The sequence below is a fragment of the Balaenoptera musculus genome, chromosome 21 (assembly GCF_009873245.2).
Source record: "Balaenoptera musculus isolate JJ_BM4_2016_0621 chromosome 21, mBalMus1.pri.v3, whole genome shotgun sequence".
NCBI lineage: Eukaryota > Metazoa > Chordata > Mammalia > Artiodactyla > Balaenopteridae > Balaenoptera > Balaenoptera musculus.
The window spans coordinates 34,673,322-34,692,341 of NC_045805.1; the positions used below are offsets into that span (position 1 = coordinate 34,673,322).

The window sequence follows — 19,020 nt, forward strand, 5'->3', positions numbered from 1 at the left end:
CTGGACTGGAACCTGAGAACACATGTACCTGGAAGTATCCATTTTCTAACCACGAAGAGAAAGTTGATTCCAAAGCCCATGTTCAAAGATCTAAGACACAAAGCATATCCAACCGTCTGCAGCCTCTGTATAGGGATGGCAAACTGAACCGCCCTCAGGGGCCAGGCCAGCAACACAAATGTGGACACCTGCTAGGCTTGATATACTAAGGGGTGGTGGGGAGGACCCTGCAGGTCTTCCCTAAACGCATTCAAATCTCAGTGAAAACAAATCCAGCACTGCGATGGCCAAAGAAAACATTCTGACCTTAGGTCTGCTGGCCCATGAAATGCACTGGTCTGGTGCTGCCTGCCAGGTCTCCACCGGCTCTGCAGTGAACCCGGGAGCCTCTGTTAGCCTGCCCTCAGGAATCCCTCCCTCCTCAGCAAACCTCTTACAGCCCAGTCATGCTTCTCATAGGTTTGGGTTGCTACAGTCTCTCTTTCCCTACTCAGGTCTAAGAATTAATAACTTACGCCACTGAAAACATCTTAAACGTCACATGAAAAACATCCTGGATCAAACAGTATCTTCACTTTAACTGCTAAAGAGACATAAAGACAAATTTCTGGGGCCAAGTACAGTGCTAGCAAGGGCTGTTTCTTAAAGGGCCCAGGAGTATCGGGCACAGCCCAGCCTACTGTGCTTCGAGTGGCTGGAGCTTTGTAAGTTTTTATATGTGACACAAACCACCCACCTGTCCCACATCCTGATAAATTTCCAAATGTACTAGAAAGATGGAGATCAATTAAACATTTTTAAGTGAAAAGGGAACTGAATAAAGTAGAAATAAGTTATAAGGAAGTGAGGCCATTTCTGATATTTATTTTTTGAAACTGGGAAATGATGGTGAGTTTCTTACACAGACTTGTGATGCCTAACAACCCTTTCAAAAGTGAGATCAGACTCCACACGAACTCTTCTAGACAAGTAACAGCTGCAGCTTGGGGAAGCAATTCAATCAACAACAAAGCAATGCCACCCCTCCCTGCCCCCTATGAATAGGCAGTAAAGAGAGAGAGGCATGAACTTGGTCACCTAACAGCCATTCTGCGTGGAGTTTGCTGCTGACAGTACTAGTGAATATTCATACAGGCGAAGGCTGAGATTGATGGAAGTCTCCTTGTTCTCTGTAGACTTTTTATAGACTTCAAAACCAAACAAACAAACAAACAAGAGAAAGGACTTGAGGACACGGGGAGAGGGAAGGGTAAGCTGGGACGAAGTGAGAGAGTGGCATGGACATATATACACTATCAAATGTAAAACAGATAGCTAGTGGGAAGCAGCCTCATAGCACAGGGAGATCAGCGCAGTGCTCTGTGACCACCTAGAGGGGTGGGATAGGGAGGGAGACACAAGAGCGAGGGGATGTGGGGATATATGTATAACTGATTCACTTTGTTATAGAGCAGAAACTAACACACCATTGTAAAGCAATTATACTCCAATAAAGATGTTAAAAAAAAACAAACAAAAAACAAACAAACAATAACCAACCCCTGAACCTTCTTATTTACCAGAGTTTCTAATCATTTACTGTCAGTCAGGGTTTGGAGAATTTCTAAGTCATAGAACGAGCTGTGAATTTGGCCCGCTATGAAGACCTGTTTGTACTCAAAGCAACTTGGGATATAAATCACTGAAACACATTAAGTTAGAAACAACCCCAGTGTTACTACCAACAGCTTAATATTCTAACAAAATAAAGGTGTTTTTCTTACCAAGATGTGAAAATTACAAGAACTGCTCTGAAACCACAGGGAGTCCCTTACTACAGGAACAGGTGAGAGAACAGGTTCCCGCCTGTGTTCTTCCCTGGTGACAAGGATGCAGATGGGATTCAAGCTCCCCTTCCTGTCACTGCCCATCTGAGGTCACACTGAACTGCAGACACTCCTGCCTGCTTATCACATTCGTTTTCAGGGGAGCTACTAAGCTTTCTCAGGGAACCACTTCCTCTGATGTTATCTTTTATACTCAATAACAAAATTTCATTTATTCACTCAACAAATATGTATCAAGCACTCAGTCCATATTCCAGAAGCTGGGATAGAGCAATGAACAAAGTACATAGGACGGTCAGTAACATTCAGACCTCCTGTTCAGGAAATAAAGCAGCCTGCTAGGGAAGGCTGTAAAAAGCCAAGCACTGAATTCTCTGCAGAGTCTCTCTAAGGCACACACACAAGACAAATTCTGGTGGCTGAAATAACAGCAAAGTGGACCCCGAAGGGTACAGTACTTCAATTTTAAATTAGTGAAAAATAATGATTCACTTAAAAAAAAAAGATAACAAAAATTTTTTGAGATAACCTCTATGAAGTGAGGTGCCCATCTGCCTTTCTGGTGACACAGGTCAACACAGTTCGAGAGACAATCCAGCATGCCTGACATATTACCATATGAGAAGATTTTAATGAGCCAAAGTCCTGGAATGCAATGTTCAGGCTCCTTGATGTGACAATTTGATGGAAGTAAGACTTAGCTCCACAAAGGCTGGTCTAAGTTCATGTCAGGAAATGAAAACGCTGGCTTTTGCTGGGCTACATTTTCAGAAAAGGGGTACCACAGTGGATGCAAAAGCAGGGAGTGCTTCTAGCAGTGGCATCCCTTCTACGGTCCTGCCACCGCCCCTGCCTCCTGGGAACAGACTTGTAGCCTTTGAGCCAAGGGCTCAGGGCAAGGTGTTGAGAACTGGCAGCAGGGGCCTGAGGTGCTGGGAAATTTAATTAGCACGTGTGAAACTAAAAGGGCCTACGGCTGAAAGCCACTCCAGACGTGTGAAGAATTGTGATTGATTTTTGAGAGCTCCCATCTCCCAAGAATGAACAAGTGTGGGGATAGATGAGCTGCTTAGTTTCTTTGTTTTTTAAAAGGTATTTTTTCAAGTCTTTTGCTGGTAAGGCTTCCAAAGTTTTAGCTAATAAACTTTCTCCTTTAATAAAAGAAAGATCTTTCTTCATCTGCCCAGAGCAAGGACCTGCTTAACCATGAAGAAAAGTAGTACATGGATCTGCAGGGGACCAAATGTCACATTTTGTAACAGAAATTTTATAACTCAGGAAAAGACTTTTAAAAGCTTCCATGAAATCCTGTGCAGCCCAAAAGCAAGCGCAGAGCAGAGATTAGAAATGGACCTGAGGCCCCTGCACTCCAAGGGCTCACAGCCTTGGCGCGAAAGCCATAGATGCAAAGACTTCCTGAAGTCACCGTAACAGGAGCCACCGTGCAGGACGGTAACCAGCAGGTTTAGAGCAGGCTTTGCATAGACGGGATTTGGGCTGCATCTTGGAAGATGAACAGCACTTTCAGAAACGAAGTAAGGGGAAGAGCATTTGGGGCAGAATAAAGTAGATGAACAAAGGCATAAAAGCGTGTTTGGAGGGAGCAGAGTGGGCAGAAATGTGACTGATATACATGGAGGTCGTGGTGGGAAGACCCGTGTTGTGGAAAGACAGAAGGAACCCGAATCCTCTCAGACGAAGGATTGGACTTTATCTGAAGGTAAATTGTGGGGAAAATCAAGGGCAGCTGTTGCACAGAAGCATGCCTTAGAAAACTGTCAGGAGCATGCAGGATGAACTGATGACAGGAAGCCGCCGCCAGGCTCAGGTGACACATGAAAACCCAGGACTTGGGCAGAGAGGCATACAAGCAACGCCGGTGGCAAGCGAGGGACAGGAGGGACACCGCAGAGGCCGAGCACTGGGATCCGGCTCCTGATCGGACCTGGGATGGCAGGGGCCAGGGCGAGGGTGCTCAGATGATGCTACGTTTCAAGCCCAAGGAAGAAACATGACTGTAAGATGGGAAAGAAGGAGATGAATAAGTAGAATAGACTAGAGCTACAATGAAAAAGAATAGCTGAAGATGGATTCAACACACTCAACAGAAAAAGACTGTAAAAAATTTAAAGATAATTGTTCTTCATTTTGGACTACAGGCTACGTACTTAAAAAAAGAGATACTTTAAGTGTCTTACAGTGGCTGCTGAAGGGGCAGAGTCAGAGGATCCTGCATAACCCTGACGCTAACTTGGGAGAAAATTTAGCCAAAGGTAACATTTACTATTTATACTGCTTTCAACTTGCTTTTAAATTTTCTGTCTTTCCAGAGTTTATGGATCCTCCCCATCCCTTTTAATGGCCACACTTGCTATAGTATATGGATGTGCACAACTTAATTTATCAGCCTCCTTGTGAAGGGCAGTGAGTGGTAAGAGGAAAAATGCATCTGTTGCCTAGCAGCAGGAAAAAGCATCATGTCGCCCTGTAGCTCATTTCCTCTGCGGTACTTTTTCTGACTAAGACTCTGCTGGAAGAGGTGCAGGAACAGAGAAAGCAGCTGCCCACCCTGGCATGTCCATCTACTTGTTGTTTTTTTGTCTCACAGCCAGCACCTGCTATTCCAACAGGCAGGCTATTTGCTTTTAAGTGCATAAACTGGCAATTTATTCTTTGATGCTTGTTTGACGCTTAAACAGAACCATGAACATGAGGGGCCACCATGACCTAGACCCTGCACAGAGCTCCCCAGGGAGAGGCAGGGTCAAGGTACATTGCCCACAGTTACAGTAAGTATAAAAAAAACCCCTGCCTCATGGAAAAAATCATAAAATAGCTCAGGTACAGGCAATTATTACATTTAGGCTCAACACACCTCAAACTCCAGATAGTGATCTTTGAGTTTGTACTCATCCACCTCCTTGGCTTTAACCTTCTTGTCAGGTGGGTAGGAGCGGTGCTCGGCTAGCTCTGTGGTGATCTGCCTCAGCTTGCTTTCGTGAGATTTCAGCTGTTCCTCCTGCAGGAAAGTATTAAGCCATTTAGCATCCAGAAAAATCAATAAACAACGGTAGCACACTTTAAAAAATCGCTTATGATGAATGACGTTAATTCATCGAAACAGTCCAACATGCCTCTGCTGCCACATCTTACCAACTTTCTCAGGCCAGGGTCCACGTGTACCTTCGAAAAATGGCAACCAAGGCCAAGGTCAGCCTCCCTAACCAGGCCCCTGGTCACAAAACCAAATGCTTTCATAGCCCTGTGTCAGGAGTAACGGCCACGGAGCTGGGACCAGGCCTCCTGAGAGATACTCAAGCAGGCAAGGCACCGGCTGCAGAGTCCAGCACCCATCCTGAGGGCTGCACAATTTGGCTTCTGCATTTCACGTCCTCAGCAGTGCTGTCCTGTCTGTCACTACAGATGAAGACCTACCTGCATATTTTTTTTCCTTTCTGAGACAGGCAATGCCATCAAGAAATAATTATTCTGAAAGCTGCTATTCTAACAAATGTAGTGACCTATGCTTTTCCCTCCAAAATAGTAGAGGTTCTGACTTCCCTCAACCTCACATTTTACTGAAGGATATTTAAGTTGTTTTCAGGTTTCTCTGGGCTGCTATAAATGATGCTACGTTCTTATGCATGTTGCCTAGTGAATATGAGAAAGAATTTCCCTATAGCACACAGGCACATCTTGTTTCATCACACTTAGCAGATAATGCGTTTTTTACAAACTGAAGGTCTGTGGAAACCCTGTGTCAAGCAAGTCTATCGATGCCGTTTTTCTAACATTTGCTCACTTTGTGTCTTTGTGCCACATTTGGTAATTCTCATAATATTTCAAACTTGTTCATTATGATTATATTTGTTACGGTGGTCTGTGATCAGTGATCTTTGATGTTACTACTACAACTCACTGAAGGCTCAGATGATGGTTAGCATTTTTTAGCAATAAAGCATTTCTTCACTAAGGTATATACATTGTTTTTCTAGACAGAATGCTATGGCACACTTAACAGACTGGGGTACAGTGTAAACATAACTTTTACATGCACTGAGAAACCAAAAAAATCTGTGTGACTTGCTTTATTGAGATATTTATTTCATTGCAGTGGTCTGAAACTGAACCCACAATGTCTCTGAAGTCTGCCTGTGATCACCAAGAACTGAAATTTCTGGGTTTTAGAAAATGTACATCTTTAAAATGATGCTAAACTGTTTTCCAAAGTGTTTCCACCAGTTTACATTTCCACAGTAGGCTTGAAACTTCCCATTTTTCTATATCCTTGCCAAAATTTGATATCACACTCGCAAATTTTTGCTAATTTTATGGGTATAAAATGATTTGAATTTACATCTTCCTGATTACAAGTGAGGATGAACATCTTTTCGTATGTTTACTGGAATTCCTCTTCTGTGAACTGGCTGCTGAAACACTGGACCCATTTTTCTGTTGAGTCCAGATCTGTAAGTACAGTGACTCACAGTTTATAGTGTACAGTCAATAAATGTCAGAATTCAACGTGCAGTGCTTTACTCCAGCTTCATCATCTTCATGAAGCAAGAATCAAGGAGATAATCTCAAAATAGAAGCATTTTAAAATCATACCTCTTAAATCTGTCTATTTTCACCACTGAAATAAAAATTCCAAGTGGTTCTTACGGGCATAAATGGATACAGACCACGCAAATTATTTCAATGCTAGAATCCCACCATACAGGAGACACACAGACTTTCCTAACAAAAGTGGATGTAAAAACGGAGAAGGAGAAAGGCAGTAGCCACAAGACGCAGCATGTTCTTAGCCTCACGCAATTAAATCTGTAATATCCACCGTGAAGAAAGACCAATCAGGAAGCTTGCTGTTCTCCTCCCTTTTGTCTTTGCCCTTACAATCCATTAGGGAAGCGTGCAGACCATTCTCATGGGACAACGCTAACAAAGGGGATTTCACAGAAGGCAGAGAAATACACCTGACAAAGTTCAAACAAAAGGAACAGCGATAGCAAATGGCATGTACTCGTTGAAACTGTTTTAAATTAGGAAGTCACAGCTTCAGTAGTGACATTAAAGTAATAGATGCAAGAAAAACTACTGTTATATGTCAAGTGATGTACATTGGTAGTACCTGTGATAGCATATACAATGAAATTTTACCCAAAAGGCAAGTTTCAGATGATGTCACTTAATACTTAATTTTTTTCCTACTTATATAGTATTTTGACTTTGAAGAAAATTTCATATTTTCCTTTAAAATACCAAACTCTAGAGGAGACCTTCAAAATGGAGGAGGAGTAAGACATGGAGATCACCTTCCTCCCCACAAATACATCAGAAATACATCTACATGTGGAACAACTCCTACAGAACACCTACTGAACGCTGGCAGAAGACCTCAGACTTCCCAAAAGCTGTGTGGCTGACAGGGTCTTGGTGCTCCAGCCGGGTGTCAGGCCTGTACCTCTGAGATGGGAGAGCTGAGTTCAGGACATTGGTCCACTAGAGACCTCCTGGCTCCACGTAATATCAAACGGTGAAAGCTCTCCCAGAGATCTCCATCTCAATGCTAAGACCCAGCTGCACTCAACGACCAGCAAGCTCCAGTGCTGGACACCCTGTGCCAAACAACTAGCAAGACAGGAACACAACCCCACCCATTAGCAGAGAGGCTGCCTAAAATCATAATAAGGTCACCGACACCCCAAAACACACCACCAGACGCGGTCCTGCCCACCAGAAAGACAAGAACCAGCCTCGTCCACCAGAACACAGGCACCAGTCCCCTCCACCAGGAAGCCTACACAACCCACTGAACCAACCTTACCCACTGGGGGCAGACACCAAAAACAATGGGAACTACAAACCTGCAGACGGCAAAAAGGAGACCCCAAACACAGTGACTTAAGAAAAATGAGAAGACAGAAAACACAGAGCAGATGAAGGAGCAAGGAAAAAACCCACCAGTCCAAACAAATGAAGAGGAAATAGGCAGTCTACCAGAAAAAGAATTCAGAGTAATGATAGTAAAGATGATCCAAAATCTTGGAAATAGAATGGAGAAAATACAAGAAATGTGTAACAAGGACCTAGAAGAACTAAAGAGCAAAAAAACAATGATGAACAACACAATAAATGAATTTAAAAATTCTCTAGAAGGAATCAACAGCAGAATAACTGAGGCAGAAGAACGGATAAGTGACCTGGAAGGTAAAATAGTGGAAATAACTACCGCAGAGAGGAATAAAGAAAAAAGAATGAAAAGACTTGAAGACAGTTTTAGAGACCTCTGGGACAACATTAAATGCACCAACATTCGAATTATAGGGATCCCAGAAGAATAGAAAAAGAAAGGGACTGAGAAAATATTTGAAGAGATTATAGGTGAAAACTTCCCGAATATGGGAAAGGAAATTGTCAGTCAAGTCCAGGAAGCTCAGAGAGTCCCATACAGGATAAATCCAAGGAGAAACATCCCAAGACACATATTAGTCAAACTATCAAAAATTAACTACAAAGAAAAAATATTAAAAGCAGCAAGGAAAAAACAACAAATAACATACAAAGGAATCCCCATAAGGTTAACAGCTGATCTTTCACCAGAAACTCTGCAAGCCAGAAGAGAGTGGCAGGACATATTTAAAGTGATGAAAGGGAAAAACCTACAACCAAGATTACTCTACCCAGCAAGGATCTCATTCAGATTTGACAGAGAAGTCAAAACCTTTACAGACAAGCAAAAGCTAAGAGAATTCAGCACCACCAAAGCAGCTTTACAACAAATGCCAAAGGAACTTTTCTTGGCAGGAAACACAAGAAAAGGAAAAGATGTACAATAACAAACCCAAAACAATTAAGAAAATGGTAATAGGAACATACATATCGATAACTACCTTAAATGTAAATGGATTAAATGCTCCAACCAAAAGACATAGACTGGCTGAATGGATACAAAAACAAGACCAGCATATATACTGTCTACAAGAGACCCACTTCAGACCTAGGGACACATACAGACTGAAAGTGAGGGGATGGAAAAAGATGTTCCATGCAAATGGAAATCAAAAGAAAGCTGGAGTAGCAATTCTCATATCAGACACAATATACTTTAAAATAAAGACTATTACAAGAGACAAAGAAGGACACTACATAATGATCAAGGGATCAATCCAAGAAGAAGATATAACAATTCTAAATATTTATGCACCCAACATAGGAGCACCTCAATACATAAGGCAAATGCTAACAGCCATAAAAGGGGAAATCGACAGTAACACAACAGTAGTGGGGGACTTTAATACCCCACTTTCACCAATGGACAGATCATCCAAAATGAAAATAAATAAAGAAACACAAGCTTCAAATGATACATTAAACAAGATGCACTTAATTGATATTTATAGGACATTGCATCCAAAAACAACAGAATACACTTTCTTCTCAGGTGCTCATGGCACATTTTCCATGATAGATCATATCTTGGGTCACAAATCAAGCCTTGGTAAATTTAAGAAAATTGAAATCGTATCAAGTATCCTTTCCGACCACAATGCTACGAAACTAGATATCAGTTACAGAAAAAAAATCTGTAAAAAATACAAACACATGGAGGCTAAAGAGTACATTACTAAATAACCAAGAGATCACTGAAGAAATCAAAAAATACCTAGAAACAAATGACAATGAAAACATGATGACCCAAAATGTATGGGATGCAGCAAAGGCAGTTCTAAGAGGGAAGTGCAGAGCAATACAATCCTACCTCAAGAAACAAGAAACATCTCAAATAAACAACCTAACCTTATACCTAAAGCAATTAGAGAAAGAAGAACAAAAAACCCCCAAGGTTAGCAGAAGGAAAGAAATCATAAAGATCAGATCAGATATAAATGAAAAAGAAATGAAGGAAACAATAGCAAAGATCAATAAAACTAAAAGCTGGTTCTTTGAGAAGATAAACAAAATTGATAAGCCATTAGCCAGACTCATCAAGAAAAAAAGGGAGAAGACTCAAATCAATAGAATTAGAAATGAAAAAGGAGAAGTAACAACTGACACTGCAGAAATACAAAGGATCATGAGAGATTACTACAAGCAACTCTATGCCAATAAAATGGACAACCTAGAAGAAATGGACAAATTCTTAGAAAAGCACAACCTTCCAAGACTGAACAAGGAAGAAATAGAAAATATAAACAGACCAATCACAAGCACTGAAATTGAGACTGTGACTAAAAATCTTCCAACAAACAAAACCCAGGACGAGATGGCTTCACAGGCGAATTCTATCAAACATTTAGAGAAGAGCTAACACCTACCCTTCTCAAACTCTTCCAAAATATAGCAGAGAGAAGAACACTCCCAAACTCATTCTATGAGGCCACCATCACCCTGATACCAAAACCAGACAAAGATGTCACAAAGAAAGAAAATTACAGGCCAGTATCACTGATGAACATAGATGCAAAAATCCTCAACAAAATACTAGTAAACAGAATCCAACAGCACATTAAAAGGATCATACACCATGATCAAGTGGGGTTTATCCCAGGAATTCAAGGATTCTTCAATATACGCAAATCAATCAATGTGATATACCACAGTAACAAACTGGAGGATAAAAACCATATGATCATCTCACTAGATGCAGAAAAAGCTTTCAACAAAATTCAACACCCATTTATGATAAAAACCCTCCAAAAAATAGGCATAGAGGGAACTTACCTCAATATAATAAAGGCCATATATGACAAACCCACAGCCAACATTGTTCTCAATGGTGAAAAACTGAAACCATTTCCATTAAGATCAGGAACAAGACAAGGTTGCCCACTCTCACGACTATTATTCAACATAGTTTTGGAAGTTTCAGCCACATCAATCAGAGAAGAAAAAGAAATGAAAGGAATCCAAATCGGAAAAGAAGAAGTAAAGCTGTCACTGTTTGCAGATGACATGATACTATACATAGAGAATCCTAAAGATGCCACCAGAAAACTACTAGAGCTATTCAATGAAATTGGTAAAGCAGCAGGATACAAAATTAATGCACAGAAATCTCTTGCATTCCTATACATTAATGATGAAAAATCTGAAAGAGAAATTAAGGAAACACTCCCATTTACCACTGCAACAAAAAGAATAAAATACCTAGAAATAAACCTACCTAAGGAGACAAAAGACCTGTATGCAGAAAACTATAAGACACTGATGAAAGAAATTAAAGATGATACAAACAGATGGAGAGATATACCATGTTCCTGGATTGGAAGAATCAACATTGTGAAAATGACTCTACTACCGAAAGCAATCTACAGATTCAATGCAATCCCTATCAAACTACCAATGGCATTTTTCACAGAAATAATAGAACAAAAAATTTCACAATTTGTATGAAAACACAAAAGACCGTGAGTAGCCAAAGCAATCTTGAGAAAGAAAAATGGAGCTGGAGGAATCAGGCTCCTGGACTTCAGACTATACTATAAAGCTACAGTAATTAAGACAGTATGGTACTGGCACAAAAACAGAAATATAGATCAATGGAACAGAATAGAAAGCCTAGAGATAAACCCACGCACATATGGTCACCTTACTTTTGATAAAGGAGGCAAGAATATGCAATGGAGAAAAGACAGCCTCTTCAATAAGTGGTGCTGGGAAAACTGGACAGCTACATGTAAAAGAATGAAATTAGAACACCCCCTAACACCATACACAAAAATAAACTCCAAATGGATCAAAGACCTAAATGGAAGGCCAGACACTATAAAACTCTTAGAGGAAAACATAGGCAGAACACTCTATGACATAAATCACAGCAAGATCCTTTTTGACCCACCTCCTAGAGAAATGGAAATAAAAACAAAAATAAACAAATGGGACCTAATGAAACTTAAAACCTTTTGCACAGCAAAGGAAATCATAAACAAGACGAAAAGACAACCCTCAGAATGCGAGAAAATATTTGCAAATGAAGCAATTGACAAAGGATTAGTCTCCAAAATTTACAAGCAGCTCATGCAGCTCAATAACAAAAAAACAAACAACCCAATCCAAAAATGGGCAGAAGACCTAAATAGACATTTCTCCAAAGAAGATATACAGACAGCCAAGAAACACATGAGAGGATGCTCAACATCACTAATTATTAGAGAAATGCAAATCAAAACTACAATGAGGTATCACCTCACACCAGTCAGAGTGGCCATTATCAAAAAATCTACAAACAATAAATGCTGGAGAAGGTGTGGAGAAAAGGGAACACTCTTGCACTGTTGGTGGGAATGTAAATTGTTACAGTCACTATGGAGAACAGTATGGAAGTTCCTTAAAAAACTAAAAATACAACTACCATACGACCCAGCAATCCCACTACTGGGCATATACCCTGAGAAAACCATAATTGAAAAAGTGTCATGTACCACAACGTTCACTGCAGCTCTATTTACAATAGCCAGGACATGGAAGCAACCTAAATGTCCATCAACAGACGAATGGATAAAGAAGATGTGGCACATATGTACAATGGAATATTACTCAGCCATAAAAAGAAACGAAATTGAGTTATTTGTAGTGAGGTGGATGGACCTAGAGTCTGTCATACAGAGTGAAGTAAGTCAGAAAGAGAAAAACAAATACTGTATGCTATATGAAATCTAAAAAAAAAAAAAAAAGGTTCTGAAGAACCTAGGGGCAGGACAAGAATAAAGATGGAGAGGTAGAGAATGGACTTGAGGACATGGGGAGAGGGACGGGTAATCTGGGATGAAGTGAGAGAGTGGTATGGACATATATACATTACCAAATGTAAAATAGCTAGCTAGTGGGAAGCAGCCTCATAGCACAGGGAGATCAGCTCAGTGCTTTGTGACCACCTAGAGGGTGGGATAGGGAGGGTGGGAGGGAGACGCAAGAGGGAGGAGATATGGGGATATATGTATACGTATAGCTGATTCACTTTGTTATAAAGCAGAAACTAACACACCATTGTAAAGTAATTATACTCCAGTAAAGATGTTAAAAAAAAAATGCAAACTCTAATTTCTTGAAGAAAGTATTTCTTAGCTGCTGAGGCAATGGGGACAGGCAAGCCGGTGTTCAGGATCTCACAGTGAGTCCAGGGCTGAGACAGTGCAAGAGCCTTCCCTTCCGAAGCACAGCCCAACGGTTCAGCCACCAGCCAGGCCCGGAAGTCAGCTCTCCATCCTTTTATACCAAGCATAAGACTTAGGGAGGGGAGGAAGGAAGAAGACCAGAGGGAGGGGGCAGAAGGCTGGGGGGGTGGGTAGGACACAGCTGTCCGCCCGCACTCTAACAGGACACCTACTAGGTTGACAGGTGCTGTGCTGGGTGCTTCTTCCCATTGTGGAATACAGAACCCCAGGAATTCTAAAGTGAAAGAGAACCCGGCCTTCACCCCTCTAACCTCTTCCTCTTGGAGGCCATGGAGATCCAGAAAGGTCAAGTCCTTGCTTGAGGCCCCAGAGGTAAAGGCAGAGGGGCAGCAGCCCCATTCCCCCAACTCTGAGCCTCCAGACAACTGTATAAAATCCAAAGGGCTGCTGAAAACACAAGCTTCAAAACAGTCTGCTCCCTGCTGGGTCAGTGCTGACCTGAGCCGTCAAGGCTCTTGGGAAACGCATTGGTCCTCAACTGCCTTCTCTCCCGTGGCTCTTAGACACCCGGTTTTAACAACCAGGTCCTTTCTGCAAACCCCACTCAAAGCCAGAGTTCCCCGGATTCACAGCCGATTCCTCTGCTGCGTGTACAGAACTTACAAGTCTACACCACATGCTCAGTACAAAACATACCCTGACCCCTGCGGGAATTTCGTCTCCTCTACTGATTATAAGCTCTCTGGAGGCAGAGCAAGTTCATTTTCCCTTCTCTCAACTCATCCAGTGTCTAGCATGGTGCTGGGCGGGGGAGAGAAGAGAGGCACCATTCTGGCTTGTAGACATGACCTGCTTAACGTCAACTGACCCCTTCAGCTTCCATTAGCTGAGAGCCAAAACCAAGTCTGAGCTATTTTTGTAATGCCCACACATCTCACACAGTACCTGATATATGGGTCTCTCAGGAAACAGGAACTGACTTACTTTTTTAAAATGGAATAAATGGACTTACTTTTTTAAAAAAAGGGAAGGTAAAGAGGGAGACCTCAGACTGTTTCCTTGTGCTATTTTAAAGTAGACATGATTTAGAAGGTAATGGCATTTGTAGGAATCTGCTAGGCAATTAACAAGTCAAATTGCTAAATACTGCAGCTTCATCAAACCCAAGCCGCAGGAATTTAGACTAAAGAACCCCTGCCTTCAAGTCAGCCCGAGGGGGGCTATTGTTGAAAGCACCATCAGAAAGATTTTGTTTCATCATTTCACGTTTAAGACGGTTTTAAAGACCTTAAGCAGTGTTTAGTGAGCTTCAGCATAATAATCTAATTGTTTTATTGAGTACTTAGTATATGTTAACTATTCAATTCAACCCTCTAGTACATGAATACGAAAGCTGTCTATTCTGAAAAGGTGTAGCAAACAAAGTGTGGTCCAAGTTCATGCCAAGGAGTCCAGACTGCATCTTGTTGGCAATAGTGAGCCAGTTAAGGTTAAGTGACATCAAAGCAATCATGTTTTAGCCAGAACTGTGCAGGTTGGATTGAAGAGAAGCAAGATGAGAGGAAGGGAGATCTCCCGTGGTTCTAGGAAGGGTCTGCCAGAGTTTTCCAAGGCAGGGCATGTGCCCCAGGCAAGGTGATCCACTGGGAAGAATTTTTAAAATCAGCACTGAGATATAATTCACATTTACCACACAAATCACCCATTTGAAATGTACAATTCAGAGTTTTTTAATATATTCACAGGGCTGTGCAACCATCACCACATTTAATTTTATGACATTTTAGATCCCCTAAAAGAGACCCTTTTGAAATGGAATCACACAACACGTTCCTTTTGTGACTGGCTTCTTTCACTTAGCACGGTTTCCAAGGTTCATCTACACTGTAGGATGTATCAGTGCTTCACTGTTTTAATGGCTGAATAAAGTCCCATTGTATGGATATATTACGTTTTATTCATCCATTTATCAGCTGATGGCCATTTCCACCTTTGGCTGTTAGGAATAATGCTGCTGTGAACATTCATGTAAAAGTTTTTATGTGAATGTATGTTTTCATTCTCTTGTTATCAAAGTAGGAGTGAAATTACTGGGTCACATGCTAACTCTCTGTTTGATCATTTGATAAAGCACCGACGTGTTCTCCAAAGAAGCTGCTTCATTTTATATTCCTATCAGCAATATATGAGAGTTCTAATTTCCCCATAACCTCACCAATGTATTACTTTTCATAAAAATTTTAAAAAACTTATAGCCATCCTAATGGTATCTCATGGTTCTGATTTGTATTCCCCTAATGACTAATGATGTTCAGCACTTTTTCATGTTATATTGATAGTAAGACATGTAACATATTTTATTTAAAAAATACACATATTGAAGGATATCTGCTCAAATATTTAGTGTTGATAAGGTAAATGACCAAAAAATTAGGACACCAGTGATCTGGGCACAAAATAACAAGAGTCTGAATTAAGAGATGTGGGTAGGATATGAAAGATGTGTAGGAAGTAGAAGTGACAGGACTGAAAGTATGACACTGAGTGGGGTGGGAAGGGTGTGGTTCTGGCCAGTGAGGGACACACTCTGAGAATGCCTTCGTCCTCTGAAAGCCCGCTGCTCCTCACGTGAGTCTGCCTGTGGAGAAGGGCGTTGAGAGGGCGAGTCGGCCGGTTGACCCTGGAGCCGGACCTGGGCACCCGGAGGCTCCTCACCCAGCCCCCGCCCTCGGAATGTGCATTCCGCTTGCCTTCCCCGTGCTAGGAGCTGCCCAAGGACGTGGCCTTGAGACAGTAAGGTGTTGTTGGGACCATCTGGATGGCCTACCTGACTGGAACCCAGTTAAGGCTGCTTATAAACTTTAAGATCCTGGAGGCGGGTGCAGAGACCCGCTGTGTCTCAGACGCCCAAGACAAGCCTCGTGAGTTCCCTTGCGTATTAAACCTGCCACCTACCAGTCCGGAGTGACTGCCTCTTTCTTCGGTCTCTCCCTGCCCTCCTCATATGGGGCCAGGCTGTGAACCAACATTGCCCCACTCACCTTGTCCTTAGCACTACTGCCATGCGGTCAAGCACAGGACAGCACGAGGGTGAGAAGCAAACACAGAACCTCCTGTTTGCGACTGGGTTAATCACAAGGCTGGCCCTCAGGAGTTAGCATTTAGTGATCATCCATTGAGTCAAACTTCTACAGAACAGTGGTTGGAATTCAAAGCAGAAAACAGGACAAGATACCTGAGGAAATGACACCGTCATGAGGTACAGGTCTCCAGAGAAGTAGTGAAACGGAGGCAGGTTTTGTCACAGGGCAGGGTCTCTGGTCTGCACTGCGTATGGCAGGACACCGGTGTGTCTCAGAAACACACATATTCTCCAGGACCCTGGCCCAGACCTGATCAATCGAGGCGGGGGGCCGGGGGATGAGAAATGTGCACTTTAAATAAGTCCCCAGATAATTCTTATGCACATTAATGTCTGAAAATGACTACTTTGATGAGTAGAAAAGGAGGTCCAGTAGATCTTGAAGATGGCCAACCATGAAATCCTAAGTTTGGAGTGCTATACCAGAAGGAGAAACAAAACTTACATTTTCATACTAGTCTCTCCACCTGCGACAGAGGAAGAAAAATATGCTCTGGCAACATGGTCATGAAAAACAACTAGAAGAAGGCGACTCCTCCCACACAGCGGAGTTGCTCAGAAAGAACCACGCTGCTCTGACAATAATCAATTCCAATAACGACGGCTAATATGGTTTGGAGAGAAGACAAGAATAAATTAAAGAAAAGCCTGCAAATGACAGGGTGATGAACAGTGTGTCTTTAAAAGCACCAAACACTCTTCTAATTGAATGTTTAGTTTTTCCTAACACTGTCTGACTCTTTTCCAGCAGGGCACTCACGCTGTTATACATTATCTTATAAACTGAAGTTGTCCAAGGGGTCTGGCGCTTCGGGGCGTGGCAGCCAGGCTGTGGGCATGTGGAGAAAGGGAAGACGGCCGGGCTAGGGCAGTGGCTCCCAACAGCAGGGACGGGCCCCACACGACATTCGGCCGTGTCTGGAGACATTTTTGGTTGTCACGACTGGGGGGATGATACTGCCATTGAGTGCGCAGAGGCTGCGGACACTGCCTAGCACCCTACAGTCCACAACAAAGCACTACCCAGGCCAAAGGTCAGCGGGCCGAGACTGAGAAGGGCCGGGCTAAAGGAGGGGGCCCCGCCTTCAAGGCACTGGAGGCCCTGTGGGCGCATCCAGACACACCTTCCGGGTTCACTGAAGGTGCACTGTGACTCCAGCAAAGACACGCCCCGGGAGTCTCCATCTGAAACGGAGGGTACCCCAAACACCCGCACCAGGCTGTGTGCCCACCAACGCTCTCTCCCTCTTTCTAACCTGTTCTTTATCATGTGCTTGGTTCGACACATTCGTTTCTAATTGTCCTATTACTCTCAAAGGTAAAGCACACTTTTCATTTTTAGTAAACAAACACGACGACCTGGGCAAAAAAATACAGAGCTAGTGATAGAAAGAATCTTAAAAACATTCTAGACAATTTCCTCACCTTCCAGGTGGAAAACTGAGGCCCACAAAGGCTCGGTGACTTACTTGTCTGGGAGGAAGTCATCGTATTTTTTTTACAAAGAAATTAAATTCCCAAAAGGGTTTGGTCATCTTATGTGACACAAGAGGATGCTTCTTTCTGGTTACTACTTGCTTATTTAAAATCTTGAACCCGTCATTTTGATCACATTACATATGCATTTTTTGCACCTCCATGTTCAAAATGAGGAAAAATATCAAAAAAGTTATGCATTCCATTTTTAATTCCAATGTAGGACATTTGTTTAAAATAAGAGCTTCTGCCTTGATAAAAGTGGTATGGCCTTGTGGTAAAAATATACAAATAGATAAACACATTCATTTTCACGTATAAGTGACTTATTAAGGTACAGCCCATACATAAATAGGATAGTAACACATTTTTTAAAGTAGAAAATAAACAGAAATGTAGGTTCTACAGTGAGGAAAGAAAAAGGAAAAGCTCTCATGTTGCTCTATACTTATTAATGTTCCTCTTTAACTTCAGATCACCTTCCCCCCCACCCCCGGATCTTTTATAGGAGTAGTTGCGAGAAAGACCAATCTATTGAAAGGTAATGATTAGAAAATTCCTAGTGAAATTAATAGAATAAAACTCAACTTTTGAAAGTATTTTTTTGCCTCTAGCTATTCAATTGTTTTTCTCTCCTCTTACCTTATGTAATGTGGCTTACTATTTATGTCAAGTACCCAAAATTATAGTGGGGAAATGCATTTGCTTTAAGAGTTTGTATTTTAGTTGGGTAGATGGAGAAGTCTGCCAACATACTTTCTGGCCATCAATAAGAGGTAAAGCCTTCCTTTTCTCTTAGAATATTTATTTTCCTTGAAAGTTAAATGCCATTCTGCCTTGTAAAGTGAGCTGGCTCGGTCGTTTCTATTCCTAACAGCTTTTTCGGTAGTTAGTCTATGAACTAGACAGGAATAGCAATGCTTACGTGGGGAGCATCCAAATCACGTTAATAATAATTATGAATTTACAGAAACAAAAGAATCTCTACTGAAATCATGCCTCCTCTGCTCTCAGCACCAGCTTGTCTTTATGAACTTAGGCAGGACTCACACACGTCCCCTCCTCCACATCCTCACTGCCTTCCATCCCCCTTAAGGAGGACCAACGTGGCCGCTCCACCATCACTCCCGAAACTGCTCTCACTGTATGACCCAGTCACCTCCTGCCACTTCACAGGAGATCTTTTTGTCCTGTTTGTACCTGATCGTTCCGCCCTTCTCTTGGCATAACATTCTCCCTGGGTTTTTTCTTGACTAACTTAAAAACTATTGTTTCTCACGTGTCTGTTTTGGTCTGCTTCTGAGCACTCATTGCAACATTTGGAGGTAGAAAGAGGAAAAGGACACAGGAAAGGACCCTGGGAAGAAGCACCAGGAGGGAAAGCAGGAGACGATGGGGTCCCAAAAGCCAGATCAGACACCACAGTCCTCAGTGTCCAAGCCCAGGTGACAGCCCTTAT

The 19,020-nt window shown here is 42.1% G+C and overlaps 1 protein-coding gene across 4 annotated transcripts in view; it reads right to left on the minus strand.

Annotated features, from left to right (window-relative positions):
• Positions 1-19,020, minus strand: part of PSD3 (pleckstrin and Sec7 domain containing 3) — a 550,392-nt gene that overhangs the window by 20,466 nt on the left and 510,906 nt on the right. For all 4 annotated transcript variants that reach the window (XM_036838889.1, XM_036838891.1, XM_036838890.1 and 1 more), the window contains one exon: positions 4,702-4,845. In XM_036838889.1, coding sequence (XP_036694784.1) covers positions 4,702-4,845 — 144 coding nt within the window. The remainder of the gene's footprint in view (positions 1-4,701; positions 4,846-19,020) is intronic.